At 39.5% G+C, this 18,265-nt stretch overlaps 1 protein-coding gene across 4 annotated transcripts in view; it reads right to left on the bottom strand.

The window, feature by feature from the left end:
• Positions 1–11,901: 11,901 nt before the first annotated feature.
• LOC127105623 (disease resistance protein RFL1) overlaps positions 11,902–18,265 on the bottom strand; it is a 38,377-nt gene continuing 32,013 nt past the window's right edge. The window contains exons 1-3 of one of the 4 annotated variants that reach the window (XM_051042817.1): positions 13,351–13,374; positions 13,148–13,230; positions 11,902–12,683 (exon numbers count right to left, since the gene is read on the bottom strand). In XM_051042817.1, coding sequence (XP_050898774.1) covers positions 12,134–12,683; positions 13,148–13,173 — 576 coding nt within the window. In that variant the 5' untranslated portion in view covers positions 13,174–13,230; positions 13,351–13,374 and the 3' untranslated portion in view covers positions 11,902–12,133. Of the gene's footprint in view, positions 12,698–13,147; positions 13,231–13,350; positions 13,375–18,265 lie in introns of those variants that run through there. The other 3 variants (XM_051042818.1, XM_051042812.1, XM_051042814.1) reach the window with 3 other exon arrangements.

Below are 18,265 nucleotides of genomic sequence, written 5' to 3'. Positions count from 1 at the left end.
CCATCAGAAGCCCTGGTACTCCCTGAAGCAGCACTGTCTCTAGCAGTCTTCGGTCTACAATATTTGGCCACATACCGGTCATCGATAGGTGACGGGATCCTTACCTGACCCCGAGACGGAAGTCTCACCCTTGCCTGAATGCACAAACTCATGATCAAACACGGGAAAGCTAGGGGACAATTAACACGAGCCCCCGACTTTAGCCCGCTCTCGATCACGGACTTCAGCTCATTTGTGATGATCCTCGCGACATCGATCTCGACGTTGGTGAGGATAGAATGGACCAAATGTGCCACTGAGATCGGCACTGTAGAGGTGTGGGATTTAGGCTGGATGTTGGTCAAAACCAAGAGCAGTATCAGTTGAGCCATGGGAGTCATGTCCTCCCGGTGATACCTCATTGGAACCCCAGATGGGTTCAGCTCAACAGATTTCCCTGGTAAAAGCAGGGCGGCAGTAATGGCAGGAACATCACGGTGAAGCCGTAGGTCAGTGTGGTATTGATCTTTCTCATCCGCTCCCAGCTGGAGCGGTTCCCCAAGGATTCGGTTGATGGCATCCCGATCAAATGCAATTGGACGCCCGACCACTTTAGATACCCAAGTAAAGGGCTCGTCGTCGTCAGGCAGTGCGTTAGCATAAAACTCACGCACTGTAGCTATGTCGTAATGCTCTAAGGGATTAATCAACCGATCCCATTTCTTCGCGTCAATCAACCCGGCAAAATTTCTGTTCGTGCCCTGAGGGTTGATGACGAAACGCTTCTCTGGAAGAATTTTCCTCTTCTCCAGAGCGATGTACCTTGCAGCCTGTTTTGGACCGACAAACTTGTCGGTATCGAATTGGATAGGCACAGTCCGGGATGTAGTTGCTCCCTTTCTTTTCTTAGCCGCTCCAGACCTTGACTCCATCTGCAAAATATGAGAGGAAACAACACACACCAAACAAACAGATTATACATCAAAGCAATATTCAAAAGACTGACATGCTCGCTGCTGCTTCGCCTAGCGAAGTGGCAGCGAACGCTCGCCCTAGGTTCGCCTAGCGAGTGCTAGCGAACCTTACGGGTTTTGGGATTTTTCAGCATGTTCAGAGATTCTCCCCCAAAACCCATACTCAAATGGTTCCAACATCAGAACCTAATGATATATCAAGTAAATAACCGTTCTATACTATTGGGGATTACATATTTGCATTCAAAACCTAAAATCCCCAATTCTAAAACCTAAAATCCCAATTTGCAAAACCTAAATTACACATGCAAACCTAATGTTTCCCATACTCCACTCATCCTAATTGCGATTCAAATTGGAAATATAGAGTTCAAACAAAAAGAGAATGTAGTAGGGCAAACCTTAGTTACAGTGGTAGGTTGAAAATGTGAAGTGAGTAGGATTTGCAATCGACCGAGTAGGAAGAGAGTGTTAGTGAGAGAGATGCAAATGAGAGATTGTGGAGAGCTCTGTAAAAATTGTTCTCAGCAGGGTTGCAAGACAGCAAAGTTGTGTTAGGGCAAAAATGAGTGCCCTGCTGAGTTTTTAAATAAGTGCTGTCATGCAGCGCTCGCTGCTGCTTCGCCTAGCGAGCAGCTAGCGAATCAGCTCGCTACTGCCTCGCCTAGCGAGCAGCTAGCGAGCATTACAGCAAGTGCTTTTTCAAAAGCAGCAATTCATGTTCATACAGCATGGTTTTAGCACAAAGAAACCCAACACAACACAACACAAAAATAGTAAATACTTACAATGTTGGGGTGCCTCCCAACTAGCGCTTGTTTAACGTCGGCTAAGCTCGACGGTGTGATGCTCACTGAGGAGCATCAAGCGGAACTGCACAACTCTCGCGATCCACATGACCGCCGAGATACACTTTCAATCGTTGGCCATTCACTGTCCAACTATCTTTCTTGTCTATGTCTTCAATGACAATAGCCCCATACTCCTTCACCTCTTTCACTCGAAATGGCCCGGACCATTTTGATTTCAACTTCCCGGGAAACAATTTCAACCGGGAGTTGAACAATAGGACCAATTGTCCGGGCACAAATTCTTTGTTACGGAGCTTCTTGTCGTGATACTTTTTTGCCTTTTCCTTGTACAACCAACTTGAGTGGTATGCGGCATTGCGCATCTCCTCCAACTCAAGTAGTTGCACTTTCCTTTTGTCACCGGCCAACTCATTTTCAAAATTTAAAAACTTTAGGGCCCACAAGGCCTTGTGCTCCAATTCAACCGGCAAATGGCAAGTTTTACCAAATACCAATTGAAAGGGAGTTAGGCCAATTGGAGTTTTAAAGGCCGTACGGTAGGCCCATAATGCTTCGTCCAATTTTTGGGACCACTCCTTTTTTGAATTAGACACGGTTTTTTCGAGGATTCTCTTAATCTCACGATTAGAGACCTCAGCTTGCCCATTAGCTTGTGGGTGATACGGAGTCGTCACCCTATGCGATACACCGTAATGTTTTAAAATAGTTTCCAAAGGTGCATTACAAAAGTGTGACCCTCCGTCACTTATCAACACTCAGGGGGTCCCGAAACGGGAAAATATGTTTTTCTTCAAAAAATTTATCACCGTTTTCGCATCCGCCCGAGGTGAGGCAATCGCCTCAACCCACTTAGAGACATAATCGACAGCAACAAGCATGTACTCGTTCCCATAAGAGGGTGGGAAAGGTCCTACGAAATCTATGCCCCAACAATCAAATACCTCCACTTCTTGGATATTTTGGAGAGGCATTTCATCTCTCTTACCTATCCCACCGCTTCTTTGGCAACTGTCACAACTTTGCGCATGGGTATGTGCGTCTTTGAAAATAGTGGGCCAATAAAATCCCGATTGAAGAATTTTAGTGGCCGTTCTAACCCCATTATAATGTCCGCCGTAAGGCGAGTTGTGACAATGCCAAAGGATGCTCTGGGCTTCATCTCCAGTTACGCATCTCCTTAATAGGTTATCACTACCCAACTTAAACAAGTATGGGTCATCCCAAACATAATACTTCGCATCCGAAAGGAACTTCCTTTTTTGGTTCGAAGTTAGGTCGGAAGGCACAAAACCACTAGCCTTGTGGTTTGCAAAGTCTGCAAACCACGGCCTAACTTGAACCTTAAACAGTTTTTCATCAGGAAATTCTTCCCGAATTTCCTTTTCAGATGCGGTAACCTCCACATTCACTAAGCGGGATAAATGATCCGCTACCAAGTTTTCCGACCCCTTCTTGTCTTTGATTTCTACATCGAATTCTTGTAACAAGAGGATCCAACGGATGAGCCTTTGCTTCGAATCCGGTTTGGTTAGCAGATATTTAATCGCCGCGTGGTTGGTGTACACAACGACTTTAGACCCTATAAGATAAGACCTAAACTTTTCTAGCGCATACACTATTGCAAGTAGTCTTTTTTCCGTTGTGGCATAATTTATTTGAGCCTCGTTAAGAACCTTACTCGCATAATGTATCGCATGAAAAGTTTTGTCTTTTCTTTGGCCAAGTACCGCTCCAACAGCATAGTCACCCGCGTCACACATTAGTTCAAAATTTTCATTCCAATCGGGAGCGACTATTATTGGAGCGGTAACCAATTTTTCTTTTAAAACCTCAAAAGCTTGCAAACAATCTTCGGTGAAGAGAAATACCTGGTCCTTGGCGAGCAAATTGCTCAAAGGCTTAGCCACCTTTGAGAAGTCATTGATAAAGCGCCGGTAGAACCCGGCGTGCCCCAAAAAACTTCGGATGCCCTTCACATTCACCGGAGGGGGTAATTTTTCAATCACTTCAACCTTAGCTCTATCCACTTCAAGCCCCCTTCGAGAGACTTTGTGGCCTAGCACGATCCCCTCGGTCACCATGAAGTGACACTTCTCCCAATTAAGCACCAAATTGGTCTTCACACATCTTTCCAACACCGTTTTCAAATTTGCCAAGCATAGACTAAACGTCCCACCAAATACCGAGAAGTCATCCATGAAGACTTCCATTGTTTTCTCTATCAGATCGGCAAAAATGGCTTGGACACATCGTTGGAAGGTCGCCGGTGCATTGCACAGCCCAAAGGGCATTTTTCGGTATGCGAACACTCCAAACGGACACGTGAAAGCCGTCTTCTCATGATCAACCGGGTCAACCGCAATTTGGTTGTACCCGGAGTAGCCGTCCAAAAAACAATAGTATTGTTGGCCCGATAGTCTTTCGAGCATTTGATCCATAAATGGGAGTGGAAAATGGTCCTTTCGAGTCGCGGTATTCAACCGTCTATAATCTATACACATTCTCCACCCCGTTGCAACTTTAGTAGGGATCAATTCGTCCTTGTCATTTCGGATTACGGTCATTCCACCCTTCTTCGGAACCACGTGCACGGGACTAACCCATGGACTATCCGAGATCGGGTAAATCATTCCCGCATCCAATAGCTTCACCACATCCTTTCTTACAACCTCCTTCTTCGTAGGATTTAAGCGGCGTTGTGGTTGAGCCACCGGCTTAAAATCTTCCTCCATCAAAATCTTGTGCATACAATAGGATGGACTAATTCCTTTTAGATCGGAAAGAGTCCAACCCATTGCTTCTTGATTTGTTTTGAGCACAACGATTAGACGGGCTTCTTCTTCGTTTGTCAAAAGGTTGCTTATGATGACCGGCTTTGCCTCGGTCTCATCTAGGAACACATATTTCAAAGTAGAGGGTAGCACTTTCAATTCAATTGGCGCTTTTTCGTCAATAACCTCCTTTTTCAAGTTTTCCTCCTCTACTTCCCATGGTTGTAGGTCGTCTAAACTATCAAGTTCCTTTAAGCATTCCTCAAGAGCTAGCTCTTCTTCAACAGTGAAAACCTCCAATGAGTCGTCAAGAGCTAACTCCATAGGAGATATCTCATGAATATGCTTTGAAACCTCCATAATAGCGTCTTCGATCACATCGATGCGGAAGCTATCATTTCTATCTTTTGAATGCTTCATTGCCTCGAATAGATCGAATGTCACTTCCTCATTTTGAACTCTCACCTTCATTAAACCGTCATCAACATCTATCATCATTCGCGCGGTCTTCATGAACGGTCGGCCCAAGATGAGCGGAGCATCATCATCTTCCTCCATATCAATAACAATAAAATCAACCGGGAAAAAGAATTTGTCGACCTTCACCAAAACATCTTGGGCTACGCCATGAGGATGGGTCGTCGATTTATCCGCCAATTGCAACGTCATTCGGATGGACTTAATCTCAATGTTGCCAAGCCTCTTGATAATTGACAAAGGTATAAGATTAATACTTGACCCCAAGTCAATAAGTCCCTTCCCGACATACACGTCACCAATTTTAACCGGCAATGTAACTCTTCCCGGATCAACCTCTTTCTTAGGAAGCGTCCTTTGAATAATGGCACTACAGCTCGCATCAAGGACGATGGTCTCCGGTTCCGTATACCTCCGCTTTTTGGTTAGTATGTCCTTCATGAATTTGGCATACTTGGGCATTTGTTCCAAGGCTTCGGCAAACGGAATGTTGATTTGCAACTGTTTAAAAATATCCATGAACCGGGCGTAATGCCGTTCATTCTCCCTTTTTGAAGGAGCATGAGGATAAGGAAGGTTTTGGATAGGAGTAGCGCTCACTACCTCCTTTCCCTTTGCAATTCTAGCACTCTTCCATCTAGGCTTTTTCACTACCTCCCTTATTACCTCATCACTTGTATTTTTCCCCATCTCCACACCTTTTTCTTTTTCAACTTCACCATTATTTTTATTCTTTTCAACTTCTTCTCCCTCACTCCACTCTCCTACTTCACCATCAACATTTTCCTCCAATATTCCCTCCTCAATTTCTTTCTCTTTCTCTCTTTGTTCACTCTCAACTCTTTTTTCATTCTCACTACCCAACTCCCTCCCACTTCTCGTCATGATCGTCTTACAATGTGCATTAGGATTTGTTTGCGTGTTTGCCGAAAAGGAAGGACCGGTTTGTTGTTCCGCGAGTTGCTTAGCAAGTTGCCCAACTTGAGTCTCGAGATTTTTTATGGCCGCGTCATTGCTCTTTTGGTTAGCCATTGACATTTGCATGAATTGCGTCAATGTCTCTTCCAATTTAGAAGTTACGACCGAAGGTTGTTGAGGTTGAGGTTGATAAGGATTTTGGGGAGGGTTTTGACGGCTAGAAGAACCACCTCCATAACCTTGGTTATGATAATAGTTGCTTCTAGGTTGGAACCCTTGGTTCCCTTGGATATGTTGTTGTTGATTTTGAGGGTGCGGTTGATAAGGTTGTTGTTGTTGTTGTTGTTGTCTCGGTTGATAGTCCCGTTGATTGGCCATGTAGTTTACTTCATCAAAACCGGGAGGTGGACAAAATTCGGTGTCATGTTCACCTTTACAAAGTTCACAACAAGCTATTTGTTTAGCTTTTGACGGTTCTCTTAACTCTTTGATTTGTTGCGTTAAGAGTTCCACTTGTTGTGAGATGAGCTTGTTTTGGGCAAGGATGGCATCGTTCGTCCCTAGCTCAAGCACTCCCGCCTTCTTCAAAGAATTTCCTCGACTTTGACTCTGAAGATCATTCAAAGCCATTCGATTTATAATGTTCGTGGCTTCTTCGGCACTTTTTGACAATAAAGAGCCACCCGAGGTAGCATCCAACAACGTTTTGCAGTTTGGTTGAAGTCCATTTCTGAAGATATGGATTTGAGTCATTTCATCAAATCCATGCCCTTTACATTTCCGAAGCATGGACTTGAATCTTTTCCACGCTTCATTCAAAGATTCACTGGTTCCTTGTGAAAACACCGAGATGGCCGTCTTGGATTCCATGAACCGGTTATGGGAGAAGAATCTTTCGATGAATTTCTCTTCTAACACGTTCCAGTCTGTCATTACGGCTGGTGTTTGATCTAGGTACCAATCCTTTGCTTTACCGAGCAAAGCGTGGGGAAATAATCGTCTGAACAACGGAAGCTCCTGAGCCTGATCCACTCCGGCAGCCAATGCTATCTCATAAAATTTTGTGAGAAAAGAAAATGGGTCTTCATGGTCCATTCCGGTGAATGGACTTCCATATAATAGATTTAGAGTTCCCGTTTTCATCTCAGCTTGCCTTCCGGTGTGGTTGGCAAACTGAGCGGTGTTCCTTGGACTATTGATGCATGGAGTAGAAATAGGTGGTGGTGGTTGTGGATCCATGTTTGGTATGAATGGTGGTGGATTTGTGGTTGAAGAACTTTCTCCTTGCTCTTGGCGTTGTCTAGCCTGTTGCCTCCTACGTCTCGTTTTGCTATTGAGCCTCCTTGCGGTTCTCTCGATCTCAGGATCAAAAAGAAGTTCGTCCACAGGGATTTGCCCTCGCATAAAACGTAAGCTGCACACTAAACCAAACAAATTACAAGCACAAGTCAAAAATTCACAAGCTAAAACTTAAACAACCATTGCGATGCTCGCAATATCAATTTACAATCCCCGGCAACGGCGCCATTTTGTTAGTTGTAAATTTACGTGTCGGGTTTTTGTTATCGTATCCACAGAGATTGTAAGATATCACCGCCGTTCGATGGTTGTATTAATTCTAGCTCAAGTAACAATAAGGTTTTGATTGGTTGTCACGTTATCTTGCATACAAAGGTATTAAATTGCGGTAAAAGTTATGGTTTGATTAAATGAGAAATATTGTCAAAGTTAGGGTTCAATGATTACTTTGCATGTATTTGTTCGGTCAACAATCTTATAAACTCCTTTAGATGATAAATCATTTCACAAAGTCCTCCCAATATGTTTCTCTCGAACACACATTGTGAGTTTTCCCATTTTGATCCATTGTTTCTCTCGAACACAATCTATCAAAATGACAACTTTTTGGTTCAACCTTATGGTGAACAAAATCATTCATTACTATCTCTAGCTAACGAACAAGTTTGGATGAAAACCTAGGTCAAGAGTTGGTAAACATCTCTCGATCATAAACCAACACAAAGAGTTTTAAATAGAAACAAAGTTTTCATCATATATTCACCATTAAAGAGTTTACATATGAAGATCCTTACATTTACACCCAAAGCTAGTAATCACCTACATCTAACCTTGACAAATGGATGACTTAGCTACTCATTTTCATGGTAGCTTGGTCGGCAAGTTTCGGAAGAAGGTTGATCAACATCCAAGCCGGATAATCGAGATTGGATGGGAATCCACCTTCTTTTTGTAGAAGATGGTTACAAGATGAAGAGAAATGAAATCTAGGTCAAAAATATCTCTAGAGCAAAAGCTGGAAAAATAAAGTAAAACTAAGGTACTGAGATATGGTGCTCAAAAGTGGCACTTGCTACTTATAGACATGTGCTGGGCTGTCATGCTCACTAGGCGAGCAGAAAGGCTCGCCTAGCGAGGGTCTAATTGTGGCACCAAAGGCACCTGCGCCCAGAGAAAACAGGGTCTGTTGAACTGTCATGTTCGCCTAGCGAACAAACCTTCGCCTAGCGAAGGACACGCTCCAACCTTCGCCCCAGCGAGGTTGAGAGGTTTTGCTACTGGAATGCTCGCTGGGGACTCGCTAGAGCCTCGCCTAGCGAGTGAGTGCTGGCTGCGCTTTTCACCAAAACTGAACGAACTCGCCACCACCTTCGCCAGCAGCTCGCCTGGCGAATTTATTGACAATTTACTGGAGCTTTTCGCTTGGAGCTCGCCTAGCGAAGCAGTGCTTCGCCACAGCCCTCGCCTAGCGAGCAGGCTGATGAAATGCTTGTATTCTTTGGTTCCTTTGCCAATTTTCTTGTGTCTTCATTTTCAATTAGTTCATGCCCTTTTTCCTACACAATAACACACAAATCAAAGGCACCAAGCTTGTTTATCAATGTAATGCATTTCATGTAAAACAATTGTGGTTTTGACAATTTTAGCAAGGAAATAGAGTGAAAGATACCCTTAATTGATGGCTCAAATAAGCACTTTTGGGTATCTAACAATGATCCACTCACGCTACTCCCTTGCACGTTATAGCTAGTCCCAAGGCTTTCACTCGATCGGATACGAATTGCATAATCTTGTCCAAAACCTTCAAACCTTAAAGATCTTGAAGGAAAACCCCACCTCAGTTTTCTTATTTGAATCACTCAAAGATCTCAACCCAATATTCTCGGTACAACAAACCTAATTGGACGTTATCAATCATAATCTAGATGGAATCCAATCAAAAAATGATTATGTGTAGTTTGATTGTGTGTATGCATAGATTGAGTTGGAGATGATGAGATGATTTAAAATCCTGGATTCATGTAGGTTTTACTCACTCTAGAAACCTTACTAGAGAAAGATGCATGTATCAAGTATTTATATGCATGGGTAATTTAGGGCAAAAGTAAATGCAAAGGACTTGATAAAAGAATGAATTTTTGAAAAATTACATCAGATAGGTTGACCTATAAAATTTATGTGTCGATCCGTTCGATGCATAGGTCGACCTGTCTAAAGTCATGTGTCGATCTATGACTGTTATATACTCCCTATGTGTCAAGCTGAAGACTCGGCACATGATACAAAGGCTACAAGATTTAATACAACATCATGCGTGTCAACCAATAGACTGCATGTGTCGACCTATAGATAGGAAATTTTTCCATAGGTCGACCTGTAGTTGCATGTGTCGAATTGTAATGCTATTTTCACAAAAATTGATTTTTCATGCATGTTTGATGCATGAGACATTTTTCACATTGTTTCCAAATACTTTTATGCTTTCTAATACTAAGATGCACATAAAGATTCAGAGGATACCATCCAATATACATTAACGCTAAAGTATACTAGTTTTGGCATCATACAAAACACATCTAACGGAAGTTGCACATATAGACTTTAGTCTTTAACATGTGAATATTCTAGATCTAGATTTAAAGAGTATTTCTCAATAACAAGTTATAATTGACCAGACTATAATAAACTTTAAAAGTAAGAATAAGAACCAATACAAATGAATAACTAAAACATATATAACATCTTGATCAAAACCAATATATCAAAATATATTTAATTACATCTAATCTAAAAAAGAGAGTGTTTAGCTACACATTATCATTGTAGCAATACAAAAGAAACAAATGAAGTGAAATGGAATCAGAAACACAATAAATACATAACAAGCTATCTATAAAACACACAAAAGGAAATGTTAAAAAAGTCCAAAATTTTGAATCTGGATTAATAAGTTACTGAGATTAAAATGAAGACGTTCCTCAACAAACCGCATATTCCCAATCTCAAAACCATACAAAAATACATTTAAAAAATGAATTTCAATGTCCAGATTTCCTACGGGGGATGATGCACGGGTTGCATATCATTGAGCATGTGCATTGAGGTCATAATTTATGGTTTTTGTTGGGACTTGCATATTTATTGACAAAAGTGCAACATATGTCGACGTTGTCTATATTAAGTATTTCATTGACTTGGAGAAGATTCACGAGTAAAAATGAGTGGCAACTGGTTTGGTTCACCTCTACTTTAAGTTAGATGAGGCTAGTTTATAGAAGACGAGACAAATGACAATAAACAACTCTCTATTTACGGTAAAAAATTTACACCCTTATTGATATTAATTACATTGTACTCGTGCTAGAGTCTTACTAATATGTAATCTAAACTATTTTCGATTATGGATCCACTAGCATTTTCCATGTCTCTCCATCTGGGAAATGTTGATTACTAATATGAGAAATTTCCACATGTCTGCTTAATTATCCCACTCAGGGGAAATCAGGAGACCGAGTCATTCCGAGTTTCTTTTAATTGCATCATGCTAGGTGATATCTGATTCACGTTGTAAAATGAGCACTATGAGTCACGACCCTTGGAACCAATATCCTTTTTACTCTGGATGGTTGTATTATGGGTATTGACTTATTTACCTACATCTACCTTCAAGTATCGTGGTGGTTCGAATATCTACATGGAATACCCAGAAACCCCCATAGTTGATGCTCCTACCATTGTCATTTGCAAATATGTTGATGGAATGTTTGCATATTATTATGAGCATATGGTCCCAGCATCGTGCTCGAGCTCCATGTAAGGGTGACAAAACAGGTTGGGTCTTCTATGCCCGTCCATTTGGCCCATCATTTTTGGCGGGTTGGATTGAGGTTTTTGACTCGGTGTCTTAAGTTGGTCTGCCCCGCCTAACCCACTTAAAAGATGTTGGGGAGTGGCGAGGCAGATTTTACATGCGAGCTTTTTGTTAAAAAAAAATTTAATTAGAAGGAAAATTGGGAAGTCCATTGAGGATCCCAATCGGAAGATATTAGAAGTGGAGCAGACAATGGCGGACCATGTTGTGGATGTGTTGTTGATATGTCACCGTAAAATGGCATGTTGTGGATGTGTTGTTGATATGTCACCGTAAAATGGCATGTTGTGGATGTGTTGTTGATATGTCACCGTAAAATGGCATGTTGTGGATGTGTTGTTGATATGTCACCGTAAAATGGCTATTGGGAGAGAGACCATAGTTAGAGGAGAGTTTGAGGAAGACACTCCTTATATGACCACTCTACTGACCATCTTAGCATAGGCATAACATATGCAGGAACATGGACATCATATATAATTGTCTTTTACTTTATATTTTGAAATTTATATTATGGTTCGATTTATTTTATGAACATTGATGTTTGATTTATCAATATTTTGTTTGAATAATTGATCTTATTAGTGAAAGACAAATGTGCATGATTTATTGTGAAATTGATTTATAAATGACATGTAAGACTCTTTAAAAAAAAAATATAAATTTCAGGGAATGTTTCTCCCATAGCACAATGAGTTTATAATCTTAAAGTAAGAAAAATAACCATTTTCATCAAAACATTGATGAGAATACTCTGACTCACATTCGTACCTATTCCCTCACTTATGTCTTACAGTATATAAGACAATCTCGACTTCCACTTTATCATATGGTCCACTGCCAATAATAATATGGTGATAGTACTATCAAGACAGTTCATACTAACAGAACTTACAAACACAAGCATATGACAAAAAAAAAACATAAAGCATTTGTCAACAATCTCCCAACTCAACCATGGTGTGTTCCAAATGATGTGCATCTCTGTACTTCAAATTTTCATCATCTCTGCTTCGTTGGAAAATCATCGTGTCATGTCTGTGATAATTGTATCAATTTATGAACCTTCACTTCTTTGGATAAAACCTCCAAATTTGTAGATGACAGCAATATCTTGCAACCATTATGATCTTCACCAAAGGGGATACCGATCTCGCCTAAATCAAGTTTGACGTGAAGATCATACAGTACAACTAGGACTGTTTGCAGCTCCTTCATCTTAGCACACAGAAGATTAGCTCTTTCTGCAGTTCTCATTCTTTTACTATAACCAAAACACGTGCAACAAGTTGATTCAGCTAGATCCGTCGTATCGTCAAAATTGAGTCCTATTGCATCACCAATTTGCATTTGGATATTTGTAATGTCTGGTTTTTTAGTCACAGTTGCTGTGACAATCTTTGTGAACAATCCATCTCTCTCAACTCTTCTTATAATTCTTTTTACAGAATCCTCAGCTCTTTTATCTGACCCGTATAATCCGATTATATATTCTCCTTGGTCTCTCACTCGTAGTGCATCCATAATCTGTTGCTTAATCTTATAATCAAGTTTGGGAGCATCTACGTCCGGCATACTACATCTGTAAAACCCATCCTAAACCCCAATTAACATAATGGCTCAAAAAATTACAGCACTCTTCAATGGATACAGAAAAAAGTTATCGACTAAATATATTAATGCAAACGAGAATGTTATCCTTTGAATTTTTCTCAATAGAATTATAGCATTAAGATTATCCAAAAATAATCCTTACCAAGTGATTTTGAATAGACTCTAATATTATTTTAGAATTTGGATTGTATCTATCTGATTTTTAGAAAACCAACTTGAAAGGTGAGGGTCGTCCAAACTTTATAAACAAAATATATGTTATATTTTTAAGTCACCATTTCAAATTCAATACTACAAAGGTAAGTCAAAAATGCGGCATTTTAAGCGAATAAGGAGTATAAGGAAAGGAATAATAACACATGAATTAAAAATAAGTACTAGTTGATATTGCATGCATATGTGAGTTAAAATATCAATATTTGATTTTCTTACTCGGTAGCACAATAACCCTTGTCCATACTGATAGTTGCAAGACCACAATTAGATTATGGAAAGTTTATGTTTGATGTCTCCACCTGAAATAGAAAATTGATAACAGAAATAAACATACCATACAAAACCTTAGTTGAAACTAATAATCAATGAAGCACAGAGGAAATTAAGTAGTGCAAGAAACAAAACAAGAGAAACCTTACCACAACGCACTAACATCTAAGATCTGAGAAAGCTTCAGAAATAAGTATGGTTTACATTATACTTATTATTTTCCGGTCAAAGACAACTTTTGATTTCACAGTCTTTGCAACCTTTCGGCTAAAAGATTTGTTTTTTTTAAGTAAAGCTCATTTTTCAATATTTAGCTGTATGCATATTATTGAGCTTTACACAAAAACAACTGAGGTAAAATAATATATATAATTTTGAAAAATAAGGTAAAAATTGCCCTTCAAATATGGACTCTGATGCCATTGGCATAACTAGAGAAATAGCCTTGGCCATTGCATCATCTTGATATGTTATAATTCTTATAGGATTTTCAACATTCATTGCTTTGAGAAAGGTTTCAAATAACCACTAAAAGTGTTAGTGCGTAAGACACTTTTAATGAGGAGAGAAAGAAAGAGAGAATGAATAATAATGATTGTTATTCTTGAATGTGATTGTTAAATTGAATTACAACATGCATATATATATATATATATATATATATATATATATATATATATATATATATAGAGAGAGAGAGAGAGAGAGAGAGAGAGAGAGAGAGAGAGAGAGAGAGAGAGAGAGAGAGAGAGAGAGAGAGAGAGAGAGAGAGAGAGAGAGAGAGAGAGAGAGAGAGAGAGAGAGAGAGAAGAGAGACAACGATACTAAGTAACTAACATAACAAACCCTAACCCTGACTAACTTTGACTTGGGTTGCAACTTGTATTATATCACAACATACCCCCTTATAATCCAAGGTGTCAAACACAAACTAATCATAATCGATCCGAACTATTCCTAATTTCTTTCTCAAAGTTAGGAATATGTCAATCTTCAGACTTTTGGTGAAAATATCAGTCAACTGTGCTTCACTCGAGCAATGCCTCACTTCAAGTTCACTCTAGCTTACCTTCTCCCTTAGGAAATGAAACTTAGCCTCAATGTGCCTACTCCTTCCATGCAAAATAGGATTCTTTGTAAGATTAATGGCTGACTTGTTGTCGATATGCAGCACCATAGGTTTCTTCACTTCGACCTCCATCTCTTCCAGAACAAATTTGATCCAAATTGCTTGACATGTAGGATTCTACTATATATTCAGCCTCACATGATGGTAATGCCACCACAAGTTTCTTTCTCGAGCACCATGAGATCGGGGCACCAAATATTTGAAACAAATAACCAGTTCTGCTTCTTCGATCTTCCTTATCTCCACACCAAACAGCATTTGAATATCAATTAATCTCAGCTTCTTTGCTTTTAAAATCTCGTGGAAATAGAATTCCATAGTTTGTCGATCCTTTTAGGTATCTCAGGATTCTTCTTGCAACCTTCATGTTTGACACCCTTGGTTCACTCATGTATCTACTCACTAATCTGACTAAGAAACCTATATCAGATCGACTGTTGCACTCATATCTCAAAGATCTGACAATTTGTTTGAACAAAGTGACATCAACTTTGTCTTCCTCTCCATGCTCCTCCAGCTTCAAATTTGGTTCGACATGTGAGGATGAAGGATTCGAGTCTTCCATCCTGAATCTCTTGAGTATCTCTTTGACATACTTTCTTTGATGTAGCATCATACCTTGCTTCAACATTTGAAACCCCATGCCTAGGAAGTACACAACTTTCCAAGACCCGACATTTCAAATTCCTTCTTCATTAGATCTTTGAACTTCGACAAATTCTCCAAGCTATTTCCAGTTACTAACAAGTCATCGACGTATAAGCAGATGATTATTATATCTTATGCCACAACCTAAACATAGACACTATACTTATATTTGAATTTGATGATCCCAATTCGACCAAGTATGAGTCGATCTTCTTGTTTCATACCTTAGGTTCCTGCTTGAGGCCATAGAGCGCTTTGTGCAACCTGTATACTTTCCTTGCTTGCTCATGTATCACAAACCCATAAGGTTGTGTGAGATATACCTTTTCATCTAGAGGACCATTCAAAAATGTTAATTTCACATCTAAGTGAAATGTCGACCAGTCTTGCTTAAATGCCAAGGCTACCATCAACCGAACAATCTTCAATCTTGCTACTGGTGAATATACCTTAGAGTAATCAAGTTATGTTCTTTGAAGAAATCCCCGAGTTAATAATATTTCCTTATGTCTTGTTATTAATCCATCAACATTATGCTTCAACTTGAACACCCATTTCCCTTCGATAGCTTTTGTATGTGTTGACAATTCAACTAACTCCCATGTGTTGTTTCTTTTGATCACTTGTAACTCTTCGACCATAGATGACTTCCATTATTCATTCTTTAAATACTCACTATAGTTGATTAGTCAGCATCTACAACTAAAGAAAAATGAACTAATTCTCCATTTGTTTTGAATTCATCATCACCACCCACTTCATAGTCTTGAAGCCTTGCTGAAAGAACTCTAGTACTTTGAGGTCTTGTGCTAGCCAAACCCTCTCAATTTTTCGCTCCGACTTCGACAATGACCGGAACATTATCTACTAGAGTTTTTTCGTGCTCACTACTTTCTTCATCAACTTCATAGCTCATCAATGGCTTGTTAGTCGCATCACTTATATTCCAATCCCATGCAGAATTCTCATCAATCACCATGTCTCGACTCATCACGATCTTATCATTGATTGGATTGAATAGCTTGTAAGCTCCAACTTTGTGATATACAACCAAAACGAGAGGTTCACTTTTATCATCAAGCTTCCTTCTCCTTACATTAGGAACATGTTTGTAGCAAATATAGCCAAACACCTTAAGATGACTCACTGATGGTTGTTTTCCACTCCAAACATCTTTTAGAACCGTGTTTTTCAACTTCTTGGTAGGGCACTTGTTCATAAAATAAACAACTATGGTGACAACTTCACCCCATAAGGACCTTGTCAAGTTCTTCTACTTCAACATGCATCTCGCCATATCCAATATGGTAATGTTTCTTCTTTATGCTATTCCATTATGTTGAGGCATGTAAGGAGCAATTACCTCATGATCAATACCATGTTCTCCATAAAACTCCTCAAATATCTTGGATGTGTATTTGCCACCTTCATCTGTTCGCAGAACCTTGATCTTCTTTTCACTCTGTTTTTCGACAAATATATTGAATCTCTTAAAGATTTCAAATACTTTTTCCTTTCGCTTAATCACATAGACCCAAAACTTTCTATTATACTCATCAATGAACGAGACAAAGTGCTTGTTTCCACCAATAGTTTAATCCTCAAACGGGACATATACATCTGAATGTACTAGTTCTAGTATGCAAGAGGACCTCATTGGCATAGTCAAAACAAAATACTTTATGGATTTCTTCCCTAATAAGATACCTTCACAAAGTTTGTTGGGAATCTCAATACTTGGTATAACAGTTACTATATCTTGAGTAATCAGTTGATTGAGTGACCTAAAATTCAGACGGTCAAATCTTAAATGCCACAACCAACTATTCTTGTGGCTGAGAACATGTTTTAGCCATTGTACATGATTTGAATTGATCATGGTCTTAAATGTCCTATTCTTCGACATGGAATATTTCAAGATCAAGTTATTATGTGTCGAATAGCTCCAAGGCTCCATCTTTCATAACCACTGAGAAACCATTTTCGATCAGTTGTCTATCACTTAGCAGATTTCACTTTGTTCCAGGTACATAGAGTACATCTTTGATCATAGCTTTTTCTCCATTGATCCTTTGAATAACTATGTCCTCATTACCTTCTGCTTGCAATGCGCTATTATCAGCAAGTTTGACCTTGCCATTTGTCGTATCTCGAAAAATACGATTCCTTGCGATGGTCGCGGAAAAAATTAGTCCGAACAGAGTCGCCACCGAACTTTATTTATCCCAATGAAGGAATAGGAAAATATAGGCAAAACCTTTCAAAAATAGAATAATGGCCATCGAAACCATATTCGGGTTCGCGAGTCGATTACGTAAGGGGAAGGTATTAGCACCCCTCACGTCCGTTGTACTCAATGGGAACCTTTTAGTTGAATTTGCGATTTGAATGTTAACTTATGTTGTTTGTTTTCTTCGAGTGAATAAAGGATTAAAAATAGATATGGATGGAAACCTCAGAAGGGGAAAAGGGAGTTTTTTATTAGTGTGCTCGCGAAGATCTAGCAATCTCATGCCTACGTATCCTTATGGTGAAATAAGGAAATCAGAGCATTCGTAGTTCGGGGAACTATGGTTGGTTGGTGTCTTTTAGTGAACGATTGTTTAGATCACGTCCTAAAGGCTAAACGTTAGCTTGTTTACTCTCGGTGAAGGCTTAAGCACTAGTTTGTTGTGCGCGTTAGAAGAAATTAAATAATGTTCTTTCTGAAAAGAGTTTTAATCACACTGGGGGTGACAAGTTGAGCTAATATGTTGAATGTTTTGTTTGATTAGTTTCGATCACACGTGGGCGAGAAAAGATAGATTTGATGTGTTGAGATATTTTGTTGGATGACGATTACTCGGATAGTCGAGTAAGGCAACTCGTATCCTAATAGTCCAGGAAAGGAATAGAAGGCTCTAGACCATCTCCCTTTTCATCCTTAATTGTAAAAGGATTTCATAATAGTTAAGGTGTTTTGAATGGATGACGATTACTCGGATAGTCGAGTAAGGCAACTCGTATCCTAATAATCGAGGAGAGGAATCGAAGGCTCTAGACCATCTTCCTTTTCATCTTTAATTGATTATGAAAATAAGTTTGTGTATGGTTGATGTAGTTTAGATAAACGACAAATACTCGAATAGTTGAGTAAGGCAACTCATATCCAAGTATTTGAGGAGAGGAATCGAAGGCTCAAAACAATCTCCCTTTTCGTGTAGTTTATTATGAAAATGTTTTGATTTAATTGAGTTTGTAGAAAAACGATAATTATCTGACTAACCGAGTAAGAGAACTCGTGTTCA

This window comes from Lathyrus oleraceus, chromosome 7 (genome assembly GCF_024323335.1).
Source record: "Lathyrus oleraceus cultivar Zhongwan6 chromosome 7, CAAS_Psat_ZW6_1.0, whole genome shotgun sequence".
Lineage (NCBI taxonomy): Eukaryota > Viridiplantae > Streptophyta > Magnoliopsida > Fabales > Fabaceae > Lathyrus > Lathyrus oleraceus.
This window is presented reverse-complemented; position numbering and strand designations above follow the sequence as displayed.